This window comes from Rattus norvegicus, chromosome 2 (assembly GCF_021556685.1).
Source record: "Rattus norvegicus strain SHRSP/BbbUtx chromosome 2, alternate assembly SHRSP_T2T, whole genome shotgun sequence".
In the NCBI taxonomy this organism is placed as follows: Eukaryota; Metazoa; Chordata; class Mammalia; order Rodentia; family Muridae; genus Rattus; species Rattus norvegicus.
Window position 1 is genome coordinate 184322360 of NC_141535.1, and position 25135 is coordinate 184347494.

At 46.9% G+C, this 25135-nt stretch overlaps 2 protein-coding genes across 4 annotated transcripts in view; both read right to left on the reverse strand.

The window, feature by feature from the left end:
* Positions 1–947: 947 nt before the first annotated feature.
* On the reverse strand, positions 948–4986 carry Nrbf2l1 (nuclear receptor binding factor 2 like 1). Of its 2 annotated transcripts, XM_087641831.1 has the most exons (2): positions 4858–4986; positions 2161–4772 (listed from the first exon to the last, which is right to left on the reverse strand). In XM_087641831.1, exons 1-2 carry the CDS (start codon positions 4937–4939, stop codon positions 4024–4026), a joined length of 831 nt encoding a protein of 276 aa, XP_087497957.1. In that variant the 5' UTR covers positions 4940–4986; the 3' UTR covers positions 2161–4023. The 2 variants fall into 2 exon arrangements, with proteins under 2 accessions (XP_087497951.1, XP_087497957.1); XM_087641825.1 differs by having other exon boundaries at positions 948–4986.
* Positions 4987–9686: 4700 nt separating this feature from the next.
* The window catches only part of Tuft1 (tuftelin 1), a 45781-nt gene continuing 30332 nt past the window's right edge, over positions 9687–25135 (reverse strand). Inside the window, exons 6-12 of one of the 2 annotated variants that reach the window (NM_001360750.1) lie at positions 23852–23965; positions 18653–18781; positions 18014–18108; positions 14006–14111; positions 12817–12900; positions 11757–11857; positions 9687–11256 (exon numbers count right to left, since the gene is read on the reverse strand). In NM_001360750.1, coding sequence (NP_001347679.1) covers positions 11193–11256; positions 11757–11857; positions 12817–12900; positions 14006–14111; positions 18014–18108; positions 18653–18781; positions 23852–23965 — 693 coding nt within the window. In that variant the 3' untranslated portion in view covers positions 9687–11192. The remainder of the gene's footprint in view (positions 11257–11756; positions 11858–12816; positions 12901–14005; positions 14112–18013; positions 18109–18652; positions 18782–23851; positions 23966–25135) is intronic. The other variant, XM_087628888.1, reaches the window with a different exon arrangement.

The window sequence follows — 25135 nt, forward strand, 5'->3', positions numbered from 1 at the left end:
AAAACAACAAATGATGCCTTGGCACAGAAAAATACTGGTTTATTCTAAATCATTGTGTGGCTTGGCACTGTGCAGAATAAATATCCTTGGTCATTTGTTGTCTGCAGTCTAGTTAGACAAAGAAACATGAAAAGTCTGGATTATAATGCAAAATAGTGTGTTACTGTATTCTACAACAGGATGATAAAGACATTTTACATGAACTGAGTTCCAGAAAGACACAGCAGAGGTTTGAGGATTCTGGGAGGATCCTAAAGAAGAAAATCCAGGCCAGGCAAGGTGGAGCATACCTTTAATCCTAGCACTGGGGAGGCAGAGGCAAGTAGAGCTCTGTGAATTAGAGGCCAGACTGATCTACATAGTGACTTCCAGGAGAACTAGGATTACATAGAGAGACCCTGCCTAAGAACAAACAACAAAGAAGGAAGGAAGGAAGGAAGGGAGAAGGAAGGAAGGAAGAAAGATTGATCAGAACCTGGCATGGTACCACACACCTAAATTCAAGCATTCAGTAGACAGAGGTGGGTCTGTGTAAGTTTGAGGCTAGCCTGGTCTACATAGAGAGTTCCAGATTAGTCAGGGCTACACGTTGAGATTCTGTCTCAATAACAATAAAAAATTCTTTTTAAATGCCTAGGGATTGATGGGGAGGGGTGAATATGAGTGAAGATGGGTGGGTTTTGGCTTTCAGTGAGACAAGAGAACTCTGAAATGTCTTCATTTGCACTGATGTCTGCCTCAGTTTCTCATTGTTGAAGAGCTTTTGACCCAGCATACTTATAAGTTCAACTTTAGGAAATTATATTTTTATACTGTGTATAAATTTTTGGTTCATCATGTGACTTTTAATTTATACCTGTAATCTGACATACAGTGATAATTTAAATTGCTTCCTCAGACCATATACACATACACACACACACAACTAAAAATAAAACCAAAAAGAATTTCTCTGGATGGGAAAATTAAAATTGTAGAGCTATTGAATATTTATTATTTACTTGTTTTGGTAATTACGATAAATTATACTTTAATTCAATATAATCCTTTTAGAGTTGGATATAATTATTTAAAATTTCACCTGGAAAGAAAAAAAAACAGAAAACCTTAAAGACACTGGGACACACCTCATTTTGTAGAGCCTTTGCCTCAAGTGGTTTGACCACCACACAAAGTGCAAAGGAAGGCACACAAAACCCTCGGACAGAGCTTTACTGGTGGAGAGATAAGCTGGACAAGTAGACATCATGCAGCTTGCACATCAATTTAACACACTAGCTAGACATAAATAGACCCAATTTTAAATAAACACTGCAGCTTAATGGGAAAAACAGCATTTGAACAGTTGGTTAAAATTTTGGGGAAAAATATCCATTGTATGTATATGTTGAAATATTGTATGAAGTCCCATGATTGTATACAATTCTTATGTACACAGTACACAGAATTACTGTTTAGATGTCTGTGTGTATTATGTACACACAGGACCTAGCTTAACTGTACTCCTAAACAAACTCTAGGTAAGTTAATTAATCGTTATAATTAACTATAGAAAAGCTAAAAGGAAGTACAGTTACATATCAAAACTTGAAGGTAACATTAGAATGTTTATATAAAAGGTCACAAAGAGAGCTGAGGAGAGGGCTCAGCAGTTAAGAGCACTGGCTCCTCTTCCAGAGGACCAGAGTCCAATTCCCAGCACCTACATGGCAGCTCACAATGTCTGTAACTCCAGTCCTGTAACACCTTTCTTGTCTCTGTGGGTACTAGGCACATACATGGTGCACAGACATGTATGCAGGCAAAACATGCAAACACATAAAATGGTTTAAAATTTTTATCAAGATCACAAAGGAAGGGGTTGGGGAATTTAGCTCAGTGGTAGAGCGCTTGCCTAGCAAGCGCAAGGCCCTGGGTTCGGTCCCCAGCTCCAGGGGGAAAAAAAAAAAGATCACAAAGGAAAACATGCTAGCCCCAAACTATAAACTGAATTTTAAAATTATTTTTAAGTAATGAAGTTAAAAAGACAGAGATATTCAATCAGTAAACACAAACAAGCTGATAGAAACACTAAGGTCCTACTGAGTCAATGATCAGAGGTCACAGCCTTTTTTTCCTGCACATATTTATTAAGCTCCTCCCACTTTATGGAGCGCCATGCTTTTGAGGATTTTTGGAAGAAGCTGTAGCTGAAGGCAAGTGTGGTCTTGCCCCTGGGGGTCTTGTGTTAGGTGGGGCAGGTAGGAGACAATTCAGAGACGATGCCACTACAATTGGCCTGGTAGATGAAGGGTGCCTCACTGGCTCAGACAGAGATGCTTGAGGCTCAGTGACCTTCATCAGGCAACATTAGGACTGAAGAATTTCCATTTTATGCCAGGTACCCATCTTCAGTACCTGTTGGTCTCTGACTCCAGTCTCTGGAGGATAAGTACCCTGTAACGCTGACTCAGTGACCCCCACCAAAGATGGACAGCCAGGACTATCTACTTGTTACAGGACTAGCTGCCTTTGTACCTGTAACTTGCTTACACAGATACCCAAACATTGTTTTGAGTTGAGAGAACAGATTCCCTTTTAAAGGTCGTTCCCTATACCCCTCCTAGACGGCAGTCTCAAATTCGGCTCAAACACTGTTCGTCCTGCTAGAGGCTTATCAACAAATCTCTTAATTACAATAGAATCAAATCTATGGTCTTTCCCCCAGGGGTCACAAACTCTGTGACAACAGCTGAGGGGCTCACCAAAGACTCCGTTTCTTTGTACGTCTCTCAGCACAAGTTTGTTATGTGCCAATCACAGTAGCACACAATGGGAAGTACCGTGTTCAACAGTAAGGTAGAGGAGGATGCGCTGTACGGCAACAGCGTGCGTGCCAGACGAACGCCCGTTGTGAGGAGTGTACTGCATGGGGGGACGGTAGAGGAGGACACAGAATCTTTACTACAGTTCTGACAAGGGAAAAAGTTTCTAAAGAGGCTGAAGTAAACACTTGAATGTTGCCATGCTGACAAAGTTGGCGTGTACTGGCCCCTCAGGGCCCTGTCTTCGGTTTCCTCGTTTTCCCGGTGCTTTGCTTTGCTTTTCTCTTTCAGTCAGACTGTGGTCCCCATGCCCTCTCCATAGTCCCACTGGCACATTTGCAGGCATTGTCTCTTTCAACCGAACAGCCCCTCCCTTTGACCTATCAGTTCATTCAATTCTTATTTGTAATCAGGCATGGTGGTGTGTGCCTTTTTTTTTTTTTTAAACACAATTATTTTATTGATTTCTTACAATCAAATACTGCTAACTAGCATTACTTTCACACATGCATCATTCAGAACGAAGGAAGAGTTCCTCAGTATTTTCAAATGATGCATCAGATAACACAAAGTTAGAACTGAAAATGCACCCTGATTAATTATGTAAACTGGTAATTTTTTTTAAAGCGTAACTAATAATTTGGTTCCTTTCTTCATAAACTGGAAATTTAAATATTTCTCCTGATAGTCTTGAGGTTATCATTATGTTACGAGTAGTGCAAACTGTGGCACGTACAGTTCTGTCTGGAAGCGTGTATCTTACACACCATATCTCAAACAAACAAAATGTGCATGAAATGCATACAGTCAATGCATGATAGAAAGCATGTTCCAAATACAAGTGAGCCTCTCAGGCCACCATAGTTAGCTTTTGCATTATCATTTATGGCATTATAGATTAATTACACATGACATACTTTTATACATTTAACCCTGAAGATAAGAAAAATAAGTGTTTGAAAAATTATTCCAGGTAGCCATTTGGTTTGTATCATAAGAAAGCGACCTCCAAGAGTTCAGTGTCTGCCAAGTCGGAATCATGAGCTTTAGTCATGAAGAAGATAAGTGATGTTTCACAGTGACTTTCCCAGGTCCTGGCACCGCCACCTCTCCCACAACACTCCAGAGGAAGGAGCATCTCCAGCATGGCTGGCCTCCCCCGGGGCCTGGCTTTCCCTTTGTATTTTCTGCTGGATCAGCTGTGTGGCCAGCCTTCCATTCAGTCATTCATGAATCCTTTCAGAATGTCCTCCGAGAGCTCCATCAGAGGGAGTTCTGGAGACGGGAAATCCAGAGGCGGGAGGTTGGGTATTGGAATGTCCTTGGCTTTCCCCGTGTTAGCTGCAAACTTCTGCCAGGTAGAAGAGGCAGTGGCGGTGTCCGAGTGTGGCGGCAAGCCCCACAGCTCCGACTTCTCCACAAAGTCCGCATCGACGTCCAGCTCCTTCTCGGCTGGGCCCTTCAGGAGCCTGGCCTTTTCAGCCTTTAGCTGTTTATTTTCTTTCCTTAGTCTTTCGTTCTCCGCCACAAGGAACTCCACGTGCCTCTTCAACTCTGCAATCTTGGTTGCCTGCTCCTCTATAATCGTCTTATCATCTTTTGGGGCCTTGCTTCCAATACAGGGCTCTGACGGCTCATTCTTTTGCTGAAGTAAAAATAGCAACGTGTCTGGATCCCTGTCAAAGACCCCCTGCACCTCAGGGAGGTGCTTCTCTGTGGAAGGGATGTATGTCTGAGAAAGAAGAGGGCTCTGGCCTTCCGAGTCCTCAGAGGGTCTGTGAGATGCCTGCAGGTGGGGGACTCCATCCCGGTCTGTCCTCTGCTGCGCTTTCAACCGCTCCTCTCGCTTCGCTCTCTTCCACCTCTCCTGGATGAGGAGAAGCTGCTTCATGTGGCTATCCCTTTGCAGTTCCAGTGATAAGTGAGCCTGCTCAGACTGTGTCAGCTTCATGGCTTCAGAGAGATAGGCTGTCGCCTTTTTGTGACAAGAAATCGCTTCTTCGTATTTCCCAGCAGCTAACAAACGGTCTGCCCGTCGGCTCTGTTGGTGAGCAAGGTTGAGGGGTCCTTCCATCACTTCCATAGACCCCAGGGTGAGCAGCGGCCCGAGGCGGAGCGGCGGCGCCTGGGCACATGGAGGGGCAGCGAGGGCAGGGAGACGCGGCGGCTGGCAGAAGGCTCCTGGTGCGTGCCTTTAACCCCAGCACTGGGGAGGCAGAGGCAGGCAGATAGATCTCTCTGAGTTGGAGGTCAGCCTGGTCTACAGAGTGTGTTCCAGGACAGCAAGAGCTATGTAGCAAGACTGTCACAACAACAACAACAACAACAACAACAACAACAACAAGCAGAACATACTTTTAGCTGATAGAGTATTATGTAAGCCACAGTGGTGGCCCATGCCTTTAGTCCCAGCATTTTGGAGACAAAAACAAGTGGATCTCTGAGTTTAAGGCCAGCCTGGTCTATGTAGTGAGGCCCTGTCTCAAAAACAAAGATTAGGAGTCCCAGAGAGGGCCTGCCTTACTGGTCTCTTCCACCATTTCCCCAAAATGCCTGCAGCTGCTCTTCCTGTCCTCCAAATATGCTCACGGATTTCCGCTGCACACTTTCTTCCTGTCGTTTCTCCCAGCCTCATGGCTTCCAGGCCCAGTTCTAGTATCACATCCCTTCCACTGTCTCAGTGTGTTCATTGTCATCCACCCGTTCACAGTCCCCAGCAACCCAGCAGAATTCTGGAAGAAGACAGCCCTGTCCTGTGGGAGAGCTTGGCTGAACACTGTACAAATAACAGGGTGAGTTTTAAAAAATATTTATGGGCTGGAGAGATGGCTCAGTGGTTAAGAGCACCCGACTGCTCTTCCAGAGGTCATGAGTTCAATTCCCAGCAACCACGTGGTGGCTCACAACCATCTGTAAAGAGATCCGATGCCCTCTTCTGGTGTATCTGAAGACAGCTACAGTGTACTTATATATAATAAATAAATAAATCTTTAGAACACTGCTGCAGAAAGACTTGTGAGTTTGAGAGGTTGGTCTGGCTAGATAGTAAGACTATGTCTCAAAAAAATTTTTAAAAAAAAAATAAAAATAAAAAATATTTATTATATTCCTACACACACACACACACACACACACACACACACACACACACACGATGTAGCTATCTTCAGACACACCAGCAGAAGAAGGCACCAGATCGCATTTCAGATGGTTGTGAGCCACCATGTGGTTGCTGGGAATTGAACTCAGAACTCGCAGTGCTCTTAACCATTGAGCCATCTCTCCAGCCCCTAGGGGTGGTTTTTTATTCATTTTTTTCATTTCTTCCTTTGCTTCTTTTTCCTATTTCCTAACAATAACAATCTGTGTACTTTTCTTCTCTTAAAAGACTTATTTTTATTATTTTTAATTATGCATATGGCTTTGTGTACACAGAGACCAGAGGCACTGGATCCCCTTGGGCTGGAATTACAGGAAGCTGTCACCTGTCTTAGGCAAGAACTTAGTATTTTTAGACAAGATTCAAAGAAATCTGTGGTGGCTACTAGAGGTGCAGGGCAGCAAGATAGAGCTTCAGTGTGATTTCAAGCTTAAGGAGACAGGCTGAGAGCGGGCTGTGACCATGATACAGGCCACACATGAGCTATTTCAAGAGAGGAAACTGACAAGTCAACAAACCAGATATAATTAGGTTTAAAAAAAAAAAAAGGAAAGAGGAGTCAAAGATGCTGTCTGGTCTGAAGAGTTATAGTTCTAAGACAAAGCAGAGAAACTGCAACAGCTCGCACCGTTGTCTCAGCACATAGGAACCTGAGCCAGGAGAATCAAGAGCTCAGGGTTAGCCCGGGTTACAGAGTGAGAGACTGTCTCACTCAAAAGCAAAACAGAAAGGACTGGAGGGAGGGAGAGATTGTATAGGGAGTGGAATGAAGCAGGTTACAAGGATCCTGTCCCTGAGATTAAACACCCAAGGAGAGGAGTCCATTTCTAAAAAAGATTTATATATATATGCTCTATCTGCATGTACCGATACCAGGTGCAGAACAGGGCACCAGATCTCATTACAGATGGTTGTGAGCCACCATGTGGTTGCTGGGAATTGAACTCAGGACCTCTGCGAAAGCAGAGAGTGCTCTTTAACGCTCAGCCGTCTCTCCAGCCCTGAAAAGTTCATTTTTTTTATTGACTAATGTTTTGCAAAACTTCCCACCAAGTAGTATATATTTTACACAGCATGTCCGTTAAAACACAAAACCACACTGAAAGTTACAGGACAGAGAGAAGGGTGAGGCCGGGCCGGGAACCCCAGTAACAGGGAGGAAAAGGCTGACTGTGCAAAAGCTCACTCAACTCAGAGACTAAACATTTCCTTCCCTTCAGCATGCTGAGGTCCCTGTGGTTTAAGACTTGGTGACCAACACCCTGTCGGGAAATTAATTGTCCTGCCATCTACCCTCAATCCCTTCTCCCACGGGGCTCCAGGGAAAGAGATTTTAGCAAAAAGGCCACACACATTTAAGAGTCCTGAATCGGTCTCAGCAAGCCAGAAAGTACTTACCTTTAAGAACCATCTCTTTCATTCTCAGCCTGGATAAGCATTTTCCTTGGGAAAGGGGGTATATGTAGGTCTCCAATTTATGAGTTTCAAGGCCACGGTCTTATAATTGGGACAGACTAGAGGAAACAATTGCTCTTTGCAAAGCCAGAGCTCTAAATCAAAGCCTGGAAAAGAGGCCAAGGGCCCTAGGCTAACATCTGTTGTTGAGTCATAGCCTGAACAGACTTATGCCTTAGCTCAGCAGCTTGGCTCTGAGGAATGAGAGAACTCGGGGGATTACACAGGCCCCACAAAAACAGCCACCCAGAACCAGGAGCTGGCTAGAGAGGGAGCATTGCTTTTCTATCCCAGTGGGCATTATCTTCCTCCATTAAGGTATGGTGTCAAGCAGAACATCCTCCCAAAGGGGAAATGTTTCATGGAACAGTTCACGGTGAACAGTGATTTAAAATGGGGACGAGGCTAGGCATGGTGGGGTATACCTGTGGTCCCAGCACTTGGCCAGCAGAGCAGGGGGATGGTGACTTTGAGGCTGGCCTGAGCTATATGATGGGACTCCCAAGAAAGACTCAGACAGAGATCCAGAGACACAAAGAAAATGGACAGGAGAGGTTGGGGATTTCGCTCAGTGGCAAGCGCAAGGCCCTAGGTTTGGTCCCCCGCTCCGAAAAAAAAAAAAAAAATGGACAGGAGGCACCTGGCCTGGACCTCACTCTGTAGACCACGTAGACCTCAGCTCCACAGAATCAACCTGCCTCTGCCTCCCGAGGACTGGGGTTAGACGTGTGCCCCACTATGCTCTAAGTTCTTTTATTTATTTTGGCAAACTTTTATTTTGAGACAGGCTCTTACTAAGCTGACCAGGCTGCCCTTCCATTTTCAGTCCTCCTCCCTCATCACCAAAGCAGCGGAGGCTAACGACCTGCTCGTCTTAGCTGAAACAGGAGCTACCAGGCTCTTCTCTGCTTAGCGCAAGGAAAAATGAAGACACGGAGTATGGGCAGTTGTTGGGCAGGCCAGGAACAAGCACTCCTGTGAGCTTCTCTTCCAACACCAGGCATGCAGCCCAGGTTTATAGGAGGCTGACAATGATGGCTGCATGTCTGGGCAGCTCTTAATGCCCTCGTGGCAAATGTCCCAGAGAGGCAGAACTCAACCTCTCTCCAGTAGCACACAGGAGTTGGCTGAAAACACCACAAAACACAGGCAATAAAAAAAGGCAGAAGCCAGGAGTTACCATCTCCTCGATCCCATCCAATATCTCTGACTAGAAAGGCTGTCGAGATGCTGTGGCTTCCCACGCACTCTCCTGCCTCCTCCTTGGCCTTGCTCCTTTCCACAGTGTGCAGTGGCTTAGGAAGCAGATACCAGAGCTCCCCTCCTGTTTTGTCTTTTTTTTTTTTTGGATCCAAAGAATCTTTTAGAGCCTTGCTTCTGATCTCCAGAAAGTCTCCTGCCCACTTCCTATCTCCACCCCACATCTCTGCTCCTCCCATGTAGCCCAGCAGGCCCTGCTGGAGAGCCTCCCTTTCCTGCAGGGCAACACTCACTCCTGCATCCTCTAGCTGGGCCAGTCTTCTTGGCACCCTTGCCAACCCCACCCTGCTTCCACCCTGTTAATATTCTGAGACAAGCAGTCTGGATATACCTGTGCCAAGCAAGACTGCCAGTGAGAGAGAATCCCAGGAGTCAGGAGACACATCCAGATCTGGGCTGGGAGGTTTCCAGCACATTTTGATGCCTGTACTGTGAATACAGCTGAAGCAGGGGGAGAAAAGTTACATTCTCAATGGAAAGAGAAAGGGAAACCAGAGGGACCAGGCAACAGGACTGTGTTGTTTCCCATTTCCTTGGCCCAGAAGAGTTTGTGTAATTTCAGCTATGTCTTGTTTGGCCCTGTAGCCAACTAGCTTCCTGGCAGAAAGGGAGGGAAAGAAAAAAACTAGTGTACGAACAGAGATTGCCAGAAACTACTAAACCCTGGAAGAGAGTTGCAGTCAGCATTTCCAGAGCTTTTCACTTCGGCAAAGGATGTGAACTGCCCATGTGACTCTACTCTGACTGCAGCCCCTCCGTGCAAATCAGGACGCAAGGTGGCCAAACTCAGGGATCCCACGAGGTCACTACCTTAGACAGGGTCAAAGCTCGGGTTAAACCATGAGGCCTGATGGCTTGTAACTTTTCTGAATACCACAACTCCTGCACACTATGGTCTGAGAGAGCTGCAACTCACTGTTCACATGTTGACACAGGATGCCACCTTTGAGAGACATATATTAGGTGCTTTCCTTCTCCCCAAACAGTAAAAGGCTCACAGGGCAAAGAGACATGTTAGCATAATTTATTAAAGTCCCATACAAAGACTGTGTGTGTTACAGACAAGGAAAGAATTTGAAGGGACACAGAGATTACGTTCAACCCCCTCATTCCGCCTGAAGTCTCAGGAACTGTACAGACAAAGCCAGGCTCTGGGTCCAGTCCTGGCACAGAAACACACAGACTTAAGGCTTCTGGTTGTGAGCCAAGCAGATCTAAAACTGAACCTGTTCCTATGGTCCCACACTCAGATTCGTGAATACTCTCGAGGCTACTAGACCACACCACACTACAGAGAACACGACGAGCTGCAGGGTCATTCAGGGCTGGGATGGAGGTTGTTAGGGGTGGGAAGGTTCAGAGAGAGAAGAAGAACCAGCCTCCCAAACAAATCTTGACTGCCCTATTCCCCAAACAGCACACACCAGGCACGCACACGAGCCTCCTGAGTTCCAGGTCCACTCTGGAGAAAGAAGGGAAAAGCAGCAGCTAGAGGGATGGCATGAGGAATCAGTATGACACTGTGAAACCGACCAGGCCAAGCAGAATGCTTTCCCCATGTCCAGGTAAACCCAAATACCTTAGCAGAAGGCTGAAGAACACTGGCTCTAAACCAAATATAAGATGTAAGCAAAACCAGCAATAACTTAGCAAAATAAATACAGTAGCAGTTCTCAGCTCTGCGTTATACAGTAGCAGTTCTCAGCTCTGCTGTTATATAGTAGCAGTTCTCAGCTCTGCTGTTATACAGTAGCAGTTCTCAGCTGTTATACAGTAGCAGTTCTCAGCTCTGCGTTATACAGTAGCAGAGCTCAGCTCTGCGTTAGGAAGACTGAGGTGTGCCTCTCAGGACACCGCAGGGGAAAACCCACAGATGGGGAGCTTCCACAGCCCTAGAGAATCGACCTACTAAAACTGCTGCCCGAGTATACATTCCTTTGTCCCCCAAAAGGCAAGGCTATCTAGTAGGCAAGGTTCCCTGGCTAAGACCAGTTAGCCCCATTGGCTGCCTGTAAAATGCCCTGGTCAGCATGGCACAAGGGTGGAGCCAAGTGGAAAAGCAAACAGTTTGTTGCTAAGAACCGAGCTGTGTTTGCAGAAGGAACTTTGTTCCCCCAGGACACGCTCCAATCACTGTGCGTCTGTGCTTCTAGCTTTTGGGGCTGAGATGAATTTTGTCACTTCTCTGGACTTGATGAGGGCCTGGCTTTTGGGCAGCCAGATTCCAGTGCATACAGCAGGGAAGCTCTGTTGCATGGAAAAACACTAACTGAGAATAAGGATATTGCTCCGTTCCTGCTAGCAGGAGTCTGTCTTCCCAAGGTCTGCAGTGTCCGGAGACTGTGCTCCTGACCGTCTGCCAGCAAGCAGTGGAGAGGAGCCTGGGGCAGGAGCCCGAGACCTGGGGCCACCAGGGTAGTCAGGAAGTCAGAGTCAGTATCAACCGTCTCAGGGTGGAGGGCTTCTCTGCAAGACTGAGGCGACAGCAATGGCAGCATCCATCTCCTGGCAGCTCAGGTTTCCACCACGCGGATGAGAGGCAGAGGCTTAGGGCTGGGAGGCTTCGATATCCTGACACTGGAGAGAAAGGAGTAAACGCTGAGGAGAGCGGCTGTGCCCAACTCCAGAGAGCCTCCCCTCCATGGTGCCTCTGGAATACTACACTGTGGGGCTGACTTATCTCTAGAGAGCTCAGTAGTGTGGAGGACAAGCTGTGGCCTGACACTTCTCTCTGGTGTCAAGGGTGACAGACAGGAACAGTTACATATCCAAGAGGTTGGACAAAGCTGGGTTCCCCCCAAGATTTAAGGCCTTTTTTTGACTCTCTTAGAAACAAAAGACCCTTCTCTAGAAATACACGACTATATGTATAAATTTGTGATAGGGAAATATTACAACTGTATCTTACATACAATCTTTGGGGGCTCATAACTCCCAGAAGCCATGCATGGTCCTCCCAGGCTACAGGGTAGCCTGTGGAACTTGGATGGGAGATTGGGGCAGCAAGCCGGGTTTAAGTCTTCCTCAGCAAGGAGGGCTCTCCTGTTCTCCTGGGCCCACTCTGCACACGTACTTACCTGCCCAGGTTCTCTGTCTTGGCCCGGGTCTGTGTACTGAAGTTTCCATGACTGACCTGCTTCTCTATTAGATGCTCCATGCGGTCATGCATCTCTAAGTTCTGAAAAGTGAATGTGGGTTACAGCGGGTCTCTCTGGCTTGCTGCATGCCCCATCTAGCCTGCATGGATGCTCCTGTTAGACCCATGTCTACTAGCAGCCACGGGTGTCCTCTCCCTTCATCAGACGGATCATACTCTGCCTCAAGTACCTGCCCTTCAGTAACTCGGCAACACTAGTCACTCCTGGTTCCCCTCCATATACACTTCCTGGACGGGCTTCTTGTCTTCAATCAAAATCGTTTTATGTCTTTGTCAGCAGCCTAGTTTTTAAAGTATCTGTAGTTTTGTTTTTGTTTTTACTTTTTGCTTATATGTATGTCTGTGTGAGTGTATACCACATGCATACAGGTGCCTTCGGAGTCCAGAAGAAAAGTGTCAAATGCCCAGGAACTGGATATACAGGTGGGTGTGGGCAGCCAGGTGTGGGTGCTGGGAGCTGAACTCAAGTCCTCTGGAAGAGCAGCAAGCCCTTAACCTCTGAGCCACCTCTCTACCCCATATTTTTGCTTTGGCTTGATTTTTCCTGCTATTTTTATCTTTAACTCTAGACCATACTTTCTCTAAATACCCTGTCTCTTATCTGTCTCTATTACACAGTGGCTTGCAAGGGAGTCAACAGCTGTGCAAAGCAGGAATGAGACTAGGAAGTCACCTTGATAGCCGACTGCACCCATTACCAGAGCTATGAGGAGATGCCAACCATTGCACGTGCCCTCTTCCTTCAAACCACTGTCGCAAAGCTCCAATGGTTGAAATGAGCCATGGTAGTGGCTTGTACCACAATGCTCGCCCCGAATGGCAGGGATAGGTCTTACCAGTCAGCTGCTCCCTGGAAGCTCTCCACCACCAGGGAACAACGCCCCCAGATACTTCCCCCCAAGCCGCCGCTAGACAGGACCAGCGCCTCCTGCCTATGCTTAAGCGCCCAGCTCTGTGTTGGGGACTTCCAACACACAAACCTCAGCCTCCAAATAGGCAATTTTCTCCTTGAGCTCTTGAATGGTGGCATCCTTTGACTGGATCACAGCTTTTGAATTCTGGAGCTGCAAAGATGTATAGATGTAGAGTTCATTTTGCAGAGACTACCCAGGCACTCGTCAAACTCTACACTGGTTATAGGGCAGACGCCAAAAGGGCAGCTCTGCCCCCTCACCGTTTCACTGGTGTTTCTACAAATCCTTTCTTTTTTTTTTCTTTTTTCTTTCTTTCTTTTTTTTTTTTTTTTCCGGAGCTGGGGACTGAACCCAGGGCCTTGCGCTCGCTAGGCAAGCGCTCTACCGCTGAGTTAAATCCCCAACCCCTTAAATCCTTTCTTTTCATCACTAATGAACCCAGAAGCAGGAGGAGGAGAGGGGATGCCAAGCTCAAAGCCAAAGTACATAATAGGTGAAGCAAAACCCTTAGTTCTGGAAAATGTAAATTATTTATTCGTTTGTCTAGGGAGCATTTACTGAGTGCACACCACATCACAGATACCGTTCTAGACAACGAGAAATGGCAGCAAACACGACACAAGTAAAGGGAGCTGGCATGAGGGGAGGAAATGACCCCTCCCTGTCTGGGGAGGGAAACTTATGGTCTCAAAACAGTTTTGCAATTGGGGCTATTCCAAACACGTTACTCTGATGCTCAGGCAGAACAGTTAGGCAGGAGATCTGCAGGAGGGACAAATCCTCCTTCATCTTCACCGATAACCGGATTTTTTTTTTAAAAGATTTATTTATTCATTTATTATATATAAGTACACTGTAGCTGTCTTCAGATACACCAGAAGAGGGCATCGGATCTCTTTACAGATGGTTGTGAGCCACCATGTGGTTGCTGGGAATTGAACTCAGGACCTCTGGAAGAGCAGTCGGGTGCTCTTAACCGCTGAGCCATCTCTCCAGCCCGATAACCGGATTTATTATGATTCCATTACTCATTTACCAAAAAGATTTAGAGCATAAGTGAGACCATTGGAAAAGCAGAAACTCAATGTAAAATCAGTGTTAGGGAAGGACTGTGGAAAGCAATACCTAAACTCGGCTAACTGGCAGCCTTGATGCTCCCGGGACCCCCTGTTTTAAATTTAATTACCCAGGGGAATAAGTGATGGACACACAGGCTTGGGGTACACACAGGGCAGCTAAGACGGGACCCCTTTACCTGCTCTATCATCTGCCGAACTTTCCGCTGCTGGCTCTTCAGCATGTCATCCAGGTGGTGGATCTTCTCCCGAAACCCAGCCACTTCCTTTTCTAGAGAAGCAGACCTGGAGATAAAGACCAGGAAGCTGAGGTGAGGTCACACTTGCCACCAAGGGTGAGTCCCTGTGCTCCAGTGGCTTGCCCTAAAGAACAAGTTACCAGGCACTTTAAAACATCACTGACAAGAGATGGGTAAGTCATCTGCACGCCATTAGGGGGCAGCATGATTTGTTTGTTTTTCCAGCTTTTCTGTTTTAGGTGGTAGCCCCAGCTCAAAGGCCTCAACCTCAAAAGGCCTCACCTGCTAGGACTGCAGGCAGTACAATCATGCCTTGCCTAGGTCAGGGTGATTTGTTTGTTTGGTTGGTTGGTTTTGGTTTTCCAAGACAGCACTCTCTGTGTAGCCCTGGCTGCCCTGGAACAGACCAGGCTATCCTCGAACTCAGAGATCCACCTTCCTCTGCCTCCTGAATGCTGGGACTAAAGGTGTGTGCCACCACTGCCTGGCTTCTTTTTTTTTTTTTTAATATTAACATTGGTATTAAAATTTTTCAGTATTAAAGCCAGGAGAGGGCTAGACAGATGGCTCAGCAGTTAAGAGCACTGGCTGCTCTTCCAGAGGTCCTGAGTTCAATTCCCAGCAACCACATGGTGGCTCACCACCATCTATAAGGGGATCTGATGCCCTCTTCTTGCATTTAGGTGTACATTCAGATAGAGCACTCACACCTATAAAATAAATAAATCGTAAAAAAAAAAAAAAAAAAAAAAAAAAAAAAAAAAAAAAGCCAGGAGAAAGTTGGCTGCTTTGTGTGTTGTAAGTTTCTGATTACTCCAAAGATTTAGGTAGAAAGTAGGATTATTCTAATCAAACAAAGCCAACATCTTCAATAAGAAATATCTGCTCTCTGTCCTTAATTTTTTTAATTATTTATTTTTATAATTTTTAATTATTTATTTATTTTTATTCTATGTGCGTTGTTTTGCCTACACATGTATCTGTTGGATCCCCTGAAACTGGAGTAACAGAAAATTGTGAACTGCCTCATGGGTGCTGGGAATTGAACTCAGGTCCTATAGAAGAGCAGCCAATGCGTTTAACTGCTGAGCCATCTCTTCAACCCTTCTGTCCTTAATTCTTTTTTCTTTTTTAAGATTTATTTATTTTATGTTATATAAATACACTGTAGCTGTCTTCAGACACACCAGAAGAGGGCATCAGATCCCATTTCAGATGGTCCTGAGCCACCATGTGATAACTGGGATTTGAACTCAGAACCTCTGGAAGAACAGTCAGTGCTCTTAACCACTAAGCCATCTCTCCAGTCTCTGTCCTTAATTCTTAATAGAGAATTCCTCAACCCCTTGTAAATCTACAAGCACAGGAACGATGGCGATGTGTTTTACTGTATAGAATTTGGTCTTTGGGTTTCTAGCTCCTGATAAGATGTTTGGAATCTTCAGGAGGACTAAGGAGGTCTTAAGTACACAGAGGAAGTGAGTGTTGATTGGGTTGTGTAGACGACTGCAGGATGGCCTAGTTAAAAACTTATATACTTCAACCCCTCTCCAACATCTGGGGGAGAAACCAAACATGCCTGCACATTGAAACATTCCCCACATCCTGAACAAAATGTTCAAAGACCTGTCAGGACAAGAAATGCATACACATGTCAAGAGAACAACATTCACCAACTAGACCTCACCCTACACACTATTTCATTGACTGTTCACTGGATCCTTTAAGAACCTATAATATTAAAAAAAAGAAAGAGGGGTTGGGGATTTAGCTCAGTGGTAGAGCGCTTGCCTAGCAAGTGCAAGACCCTGGGTTCGGTCCCCAGCTCTGAAAAAAAAAGAAAAAGAAAAAAGAAAGAAAGGAAGAAAGAAAGAAAGAAAGAAAGAAAGAAAGGAAGGAAGGGAGGAAGGAAGGAAGGAAGAAAAAAGAACCTATAATATTGCGTTAGCAGTTCCATGAGCCACTACAATAAACTCTTGAACCTGAGGAAGCAACTGGGTAGAACTCCCCCCCACCTCCCCACAAATGGGAAAGATGCATGGGCACACTTGAGCACACTAATTGGTAGAACTGAAGCCTTGACATGTGGGGTCCACATTAGGTCTCAGACTTGAATTAGACAGCGAGACCCACAGTCAGTGTCTGGAGAGAAGCAGAAGATTGCTTTGATGCTATGATGCTGTGAGCAGAGAGCAATTTCCCTAATCGCTTTTGAGAATGCCCAGAGATTCCTGAAAAGCTCTGGTTATTCCCAGTTCTGCCTAAAAGTATCAACAAGCACGTGCTGTCAGAAAATGGTAACACCCAGGCAGTGGTGGCGCACACCATTAAGTCCAGCACTCCTGAGGCAAAGGTAGGCAGATCTGTGAGTTTGAGGTCAGCCTGGTCTACAGAGTGAGTTCCAAGACAGTCTGGCTGCACAGAAAACTCTCAAAAACAAAACAAAATAAAACAAAAGTGGGCAGTACTCAGGGTGAAGTGGTAACAATGCACTGGTGCTCCAACATCCTTCCTGAAGGTTCTAAATCCCACCCTCAGTTCTCCACATGAGGTGAGCAGTGATCAAACACTATTCCAGAGCATTAGTTTGGGATTACCTCATCTTTTGTTTCTTGTCCTCTTCCTTTTTACTCTGCCCTTAGTACCTCCCACACAGAGGAAGAGCGAGGTCTGTATGCAGTCATCCCTCAGCACCCAAAGAGGATGATTATAGAACCCCTCAATGCATTTGCACATGTCCCTCGAATGCACACCCTCCCTTACACTTTACCTAATACAATATAAATGCCACTGAAATAACCGCTTTGTTTGTCTGGGGGGCCAATGGCAACAAAATAAGACTTCAGATATTCAGTAAAGAGAGAACTTCAAATTTCCTGGTTTTGTTTGTTTCCTTTGAGGCAGGGTCTCACTCTGTAGCCCTGAATGACCTAGATCTTGCCTGTAGATTAGATTGGCCTAAAATTCATAAAGATCCACCTGCATCTACCTCATGGGTACTGGGATTAAAGGCATGAGCCACCACTCCCAGCTCCAACTGTTCTTTTAGTTACTCAGATCAAATAGAAAGGAAGGTAGAATAAAAAGATGCTGTACTTTCCTATGCCGGGAAGGTCAAACTTGGGTTGTCCTAAAGAAGAGAAAACACCCTCTGGACACAGAGGAGCAGTGGCAGACGGGTCTGCTGATCTTGGCCCTTCAAGGAATGTCTACCGAATGTGAAAAAGATCACTGATGACCAGACCCACCGTGGCTTACTGAAACTAAACGATTAAGTTGCACAGGCTGGCCTGGATCTCATGATCCTCCTCCTTCTGCCTCCTGAGTCCCTGGAATAATAGGTTCAGACTACCACTACTGCATCCAGAAAGATCGTAATCAGTTCCACTCTGTAGCACAAGCTGGCCCTGAACTCACAGCAATCCTCCTGCCTCAGCCTTCTACATGCTGGGATTATAGGCATGTGCCACCATGCTCTGTCAACGTCTTGTTTAGTCTTGAACATTCAGGAGGCAGTCTTTGCTCTGAGGAGAACTGATCTGCAGCCTCTGATCCCCTCTCCTTGGAGGAACTCTGCCAAACCCTCTAACCTGGTAGTTAATACGCTCAACAACCCCTGTAGACCTCTGAGGACGGCAGGCGGTTCTCGGTTTCCATCTGAACTGCTTAGAGCAACAAAACCTCCTGCCTTGAGAGCCGTGAAGCCCATGCTCCTCAGCTCTGCCTGACCTTATAAATCCTTTTCTTTAGGTCACTGGCCCCATGTTAAATGAACTCCCTGAAGGAGGCAGTCCTCGGAGCAGTATCTGGCTGGGTGGGGCTCCACCCTATGCAAGCACATTGAGTTAGAGCTGGAAGATCTGACATCAGCACCAGCTTCCTTCCAGAGGGCACATAGCTCGCCCTCTCTTCCCTGCACCCAGCTTTACAGTGAACAAGGGCCCTTACTTTTCTCTTTCTGCTTGACAGTCAGCGTTCTTGATCCGAAGCTCTTCTAGGGCCATGTCTCCTTCCCTGACTTTCACCAGTAAGGCCTGATGCTCCTGGGTGGGACAAAAAAAAAGGCCTGTAGCAAGAACAGACATCAACACCTTGGGGTGAAATGGGTACCTGAACAGGGGCTTGGCTGCTACTGGGGCTGGGACTGTTGCCAAAGAACAGCAGGCCAGGCTGGTTTGATGGGTGGCCTCCCCTGTCAGGGGATAGCCCTTCCCACTCTCACATACAGAGCCTTCCCAGCCTCACCCAGCGGCCTGAGGGAGAACTTGGCCCGGCATTGTGCAAGCCCACCTGCCACCTCTGGCTAATCCTGAATGAAACACTGAGTGACTGTCGGCTCTGAATCCGAGGCTGCAGAAACCCCAAGGGGCATCTATGTGAGAATAAGGCTAAGGTGGGAATAGTTTCACCTGCAGCAGAAGGAGACTGAGGCTGGATGACAGACCCTCCGTTCCTAAAGCGCTGGAAGGTATCAGAACGTGTGTGCATGGCTGCTAAGAAGGGATGCTTTGGGGGCTGTTAAGGAAAGAAGCCTTAGGCCCCATTCTGCCCCAGGGCTGAACTCTGAAGCCAGAACATCACCATTACCGCCTCCATCCCCAACAAACGGCTCTGCAGCTCCCCGATTTCTGCCGCTTTCTGTTCCACTCTGTCCTCCTCTCTCTGAAGGGCCACATTGCTCTGCTCTGCTTCTCGCTGATACCGGCTGAGTGTGACCTACAATGCAGAAGGGTGTGTTCAACGGTGAACGGGAAAAGGCAAACATAGATAAACCTTGGAAAGGGAACCTGGCTGGGGTGGCTTCAGGGAAGGCTGGACAAAGGAAGCAACCATACTGGGCACACTGTCACTTCCCATCCCCTCGGGACTGTATGGAGACTAACCGGCCCCTCCCAGACTAACTCCATCTCCAAGGTCAACTGGCACACAATTCATCAGGACCCCCCAGCTGACACCCTAGAACACCTCCAAGACACTTGTCGGGGTGACAAGCTTAACCCAATGCTGGGGCTTCTGTGCTGGTCAGAAGCAAACAACCTAGGAGACACATTCCCATCTTTGCATTTCCCCACTCTGCCACCTCCAGTCAAGCCAACAGCGTCTGCACAAGGTGCTGCGGCAGGCGGTCTGTCCTTTAGCAGCCGAATTGTTAGAATGGGAGAGTAAGGAAAGACCCTGCCTTGTTTCTCTGCTTTCATCTCGCTAACGCCTGCTTACCCTTCAGGTCCCACAGACATCCCCCCTAAGAACCCTCCCAGCCCTGGGAAGGTTCTTCTCAGGTTCCGAGCACCCATGAGCACAGTGCAAGCTCATGGCAGACAGGCCTTGGGTCCTTCCACGCTGCCAAAGAGCCGCAAAGTTCCCTGCATACAGCCATTGCTGGACAGGTCTCAGTGGAACTGGCACTCACTTGTTTTTTCCCTTCTTGCCCCTCACAAATAAAGCCAGGGAACAACGGCAGGGCCCATGCTACCACCAGGGTACTTCGCCATTTCACCGCTTCCCACTCACCCCAGACACCTGATCGCTTGGTAAAAGAGACTCCAGATGAGCTCCAGAAGGCCTATTTCTCTGCCTATTCCTAATCTCAGAATCAGGGCGGAAGAGGCCCGATGCAGGAAATGTATGAAGGGACCTGTCTGCATACCACCTGCCCTGGCCAAGCAAGTTCAATGCAAATCTCTCCTGACAGCAGGCAGAACACGAACCCATGGTTAACGACAGACGATATTTATGATAACCGTCCATCTTGCCCTTCATACCCCCAGGTTCAGAAAACCAGACCGCACAGTCTTATTCACCAGAGAGCTTAGGAGACAATGATATGTATTGGCCTCCTGAGCAGGTGCTTAGAAAAAGGGGCTCTCATTTCAGTACACAAATACCATACACAGTGAGTTAAAGCCTCGATCTAAATTTCCAATTAGAATCGGAGATGCAAAAGACAAACATAAAAACCCAACAGGCCCAAACAAACAAAGCCAGACCTCCATGTCCAGTAGACTCCCCTGTCCTGCTCACAGAAGAAGCTGACAAAAGGGCGCCTGCTGCAGGTGGGTAAAGAATAGCCCACTGTCCCAAACCATGGTGTCTGATCCCGGCCTTGTGCCTGAAGTTTACGTTCAGGCAGCTCTTCCTTAGGAGCAGCTGGTTCCACCACAGGCATCAGAAACGACCAGTGTGTCTGGAACATCACAATTTCCCAAGGCTTCCAACACCCTGACCCTGCTGGGGTTGCAGCTTTAGTCTCCTCTCCTTGTAGCTTTTGCAGAGAACAGAGGACTAGGTGGTCACTGGATTGGTACATAAATACCAGATTCTCTAAACTGTGTCATGGAAAAGGGACCGGGAACACCTTTACCAAACAGCTGCTTTGAGCACAAACTGGTCTTCAAATTGTCCCAAGTCAAACTCCAAGAAAAACAAAGCCTCGCTCCCTCTTCTCAACCCAGGGAAGACAGTGCTCACACACAGCCTCCCACAATCCAGACACGGTGTCCAACAGCTCTCGGGGAAGCTGCGTCACAGGCTCAGCTTCCCTAACCTTCAGGGCAGTTCATCATCCTCAGTGTTATTCTTCATCCTCCATCTTCCTCTCAAAACTTCTCTTGCCTAGGGTCAGTAAGACAGATGCACAAACAAAGGTGCTTGGCGTTGAGCCTGGGGACCTGGGTTTGATGCTCAGGAGCAATAGAGTGACAGGAGAGAACCCACTCCAGCAATACAGTGACAGAGAGAACCCACCCCAGCAATACAGTGATGGGGAGAACCCACCCCAGCAATACAGTGATGGGGAGAACCCACCCCAGCAATACAGTGATGGAGAGGACCCACTCCAGCAATACAGTGACAGAGAGAACCCACTCCAGCAATACAGTGATGGAGAGAACCCACTCCAACAATACAGTGACAGAGAGAACCCACCCCAGCAATACAGTGACGGAGAGGACCCACCCCAGCAATACAGTGATGGAGAGGACCCACTCCAGCAATACAGTGACGGGGAGAACCCACCCCAGCAATACAGTGATGGAGAGGACCCACTCCAGCAATACAGTGACGGGGAGAACCCACTCCAGCAATACAGTGATGGAGAGAACCCACTCTAGCAAAGAGAAACTCAACCTCCACACATGCACTTCGACACACCACCCATCCACAATGAAAAAAAAAATCTCTTTAGTTCCATAAAAAAAGAATTCAGGCTGGCTGTCCTCCTGCAAGATCCCAGTATGCCTATGAGGAAGAGAATCCAATCATAACATATTTTATTTGTGAGTGAACAATAACAGAAGGGTTATTGTTCTAACTGCACACAGAACAGACAATTGCTCAGTGCACTGTACTTAGCTTTTGCTACTCTGTGAGTTCTTCCTTCCAACATTCTCCACCCCTCTTCTTCCACCCTTTCAACCCCCTAACACTGGATAAAAGAGAAAAAAGGATAGAGAGAAAAGGAAAGAGATACCTGAATAAAGTCAGGGGTTGGAAAGGGGGCAACATTATAGTTAGACTACTTCCTGCTTGTTGGGGGTTGGTTCTAATGCTTTGAATTAAACCAGCCCCCAAAATCAGGAATCTGCATGTCCAAACGCTGAAGGTCCTTGTTCCCAATTGGTTTTTGATTGATTAATAAAGAGCCAATGGCCAATGGTGGGCAGATAGAATGAGGCATGACCTTGAGATTGGCATAGCTAGGGACTGGGATGAGGAAGAGAAAAGAATCGCCATGATTCGGAAGGAGATGGATCAGATTTAGTGCTGCAGAAGGAAAATCATCCAAATACAGGTAAGAAGGAGGAATGTGGCCCTCAGAAGGGCTGCCCAGAAGCATCTTGGATAGCAAAAACTAGGGAGTCACCCAGAAGGAGCCAGGGCAACAAAGATAAAATACAGAATTAGATGGTGTCAAACCAGGATTACAGGAGGGAAATGTATGCTAGCTGAGGGGAGGATTAGAACTGCCCAGCCTTTGAGCTAGCCAAGGGGTCGGTCGGTCGGTCGGTCTGTCTGTCTGTCTGTCTGTCTGTCTGTCTGTCTGTCTGTCATTCTTGAATCTAGATAGCTCCTGGGCAGGTGCAGGCAGCTACACCCGCTGATGAGATCCTTGGGCAAGTTTGATCTTTCCTGTCAGGATACCTAATTTCTTCTTGTTTCTTCTCTGTGTACAACTACCTAGGAAACGACAACCAACAGCAACCAACAGCCAACAACAACCCACCGTGCCTCTCAGGAGCCTAGCATTTATGCACCCCCTGAAAAGTTCCCAGAATTCCACAATTACAGAAACTAGCTGCAGCTGGAAAAATCACACTCCTGCTAGAGCACAAGACAAATCACAGTCAGTTGCTGTGAACAATCTGAAGCAGCCCCATATCCCACACCCAGATTAAAACAAAAAACATATTCTTATAATATTTCTGGTTTTTTTTTTAAACGAAAGCAAAATTCTAGAATTCCCACTACAGTACACTTCATTTTATACCCAAAGAATTTTCCATAGTGAACTGAAGATCTTGCACACTCTTAATAGATAGAGGGTTTATATTTACAGACTTTTAAAAAAATTCTTCTAAAACAATCTAGATTACTGGAGGGAAAAAAATTGGGCTAGTAAAATGGCTCAGCAGGGTACTGCCACCTAATGTGATGACCTGAGTTCAATCTCCAGGAGCCTCATGGTGGAAGGAGAGAAATGACCCCTATAAACTGTCCTCTGACCTCCATGTGCATGCCATGGAAGAGGCCCACACCCACCACACAAATAAATGAATGTAATTTTTTTTAACAAAATCAACTATAAGGCTATAAATGTAGCTTAGCTTCCTGGCCCTGTGCCGGTCTGGTGTGCATTCAATCTCCAGGACCTCCTTCTTCCCCTGCTCCCTGCCACGTACACACATAAAATCAACCAGGCATGATGCCACTGTCCTATAATACAGCACTTGGGAAGGTGGAGAATCAGGGATTCTTTCAAAGCTACATGAGACCCTGTCTCAAATACAACAGGGGCTGGAGAGGGCTCGGGGTTCCAGAGGACTCAAGCTTGACTCCCGTCACCCATGAGGCAGTCACGACCATCCAGAACTCCAGTTCCAGGAGATCGAATGCCCACTTCTGACCTTCTCAAGCACCAGGTATGGACGTGATACACATATATGCAGACAAAACAGCTATACACATAAAATAAATACAATCTAAAGATGACTATAACAATAATTAAGACACACTGCCTGTGTATCTACTGGCAGTTATTTCTTGACAAGACAGATTTATTCAATCACTGTCCACATTTACAAAATACCTACCTTATGCCATGTATTATGCCAGACTCTGGGCTTCTATGAACATGATAGCAACGGTCCCTGCCCACAAGGAACCTTTGACCCCATGATTCTTATAAGTGGGAGACAGCGATGACTTCTGAATTACCTGCTGTTCTAGACTAGAACTATACTCAGCTTCAGTGGACTAGAGAATCCAGATCTAACCTTCAAGGACTAGCCATGTTCAGTGGTAGAGCAGGGCCTAACATGCACAAGGCATGGGCTGTTCTGTCCTCAGCACTGCAGAGAAAACAAGGACATGAGCTTCACCAGATTTGGGCAGCAAACACTTAACATCTAAGGAAAGCAAAGGCAGGCAAGTTGAGTAATGCTTTGTAGCACTGCACTTCTTCTAGGCTGGCATCCACCAGAAAAATGAAGTCCATGCTGAGAAAATCACTGGCCCTTCATCCAGGAGCCAGTCCCCCAGGGCACCCTCTCTCCAGATGCCAACTCTTACCTCAAAAGCCACACGGTCTGACTGGTGTCGCTGCTCAGCCTCCCGCAGCTTGGCAAGCAACCCCTGCACAGTCTTCTTCAAGCTCTCAACATCTTCACTCATGCTGGGGTCCACCTAGAATCAGTGCAGAGACAGGAAGGGAAAGCTGCCACATCTGTGACTTAGTGAGAGGAGGTCCCTCCAAGCCACCTGCCACACTGAGATTTGGACTATCTTTGGGGACCACCCTCACAAAAAATTAGCATAACACAAGAAAGCACAACCAAACACGCAGGCATGCACACGAACATACAACACTCACATACAAAAATGCACACACACACACAGTCTCCCTTAATCCCTAAGGGACTTGTCTAGTCTCAGATAACCCAACTGTTTAGGACACAGTAACTTTTAAATACATCAAGGGAATGGTTTCTCTTCTTTTGGGGGTGTGGGGGGTGCATTCAAGACAGGGTTTCTCTGTGCAGCTCTGGCTGTTCTGGGCTGGAACTCACAATGATCCTCCTGCCTCCTCCTAAGTGCTGGGATTAAAGCCGTTCACCACTACCACTGACCAGGAATGGTTTCTTTTAAAACATTTTTACATGTATTTTATGTGTTGGGGTGGCGGTGTGTGTGACACAGAACACGTATGGAGGTCAGAAGACCACTTGCTGGAGGTAGGTCTCTCCTTCCACCTTGTGGGTGCCAAGGACAAACCCAAACTTGGCCACAGTCACTCTTACCTGATCATCTCAGTGGCTCAGTGGATGACTTCTCAGCGTGTGTGCGTGCGTGTACATGCATGGGTGTGCGTGCGTGTGCTGTCTTTATGGGCATGCCCTGCTTCCCTCTAGATTAGAACTATCTTTGCTGTTTGGACACACGTCATTCTCTAGCCCAGGCCGATCTGGGACTCATTATACATAGTCCCAGCCTGGCCTTAAATTTGTGGTCATTCATTGGCCTTTCCTGGCTCAGATTAAAGGTATGAACTACCAGTCCCAGTTTCAGATTAGAGCTGAGAAAAATGGCCTTGCCTCCCTTTAAGACTAGGCTCCCCAAGGACAGTGGCTATTTGACTCCCATCTCTCAGAGGGCAGCAGACCCAAAGCCCAAAGGCACATCTTCTGTTTTCACACCTCACAGGGGATGCATAAATAGGGCTGCTTCTGGATAGACAGGTTTAGAGCAAAGGCATGAAGACAGGGATCTGATGTGATGAAAAGGGTGTCTCACTGAGGCGACTGCTAGCTGTCCCTCCCAGACACACCCAACTGTGGGCTGGTGGTAAAGGCTGAG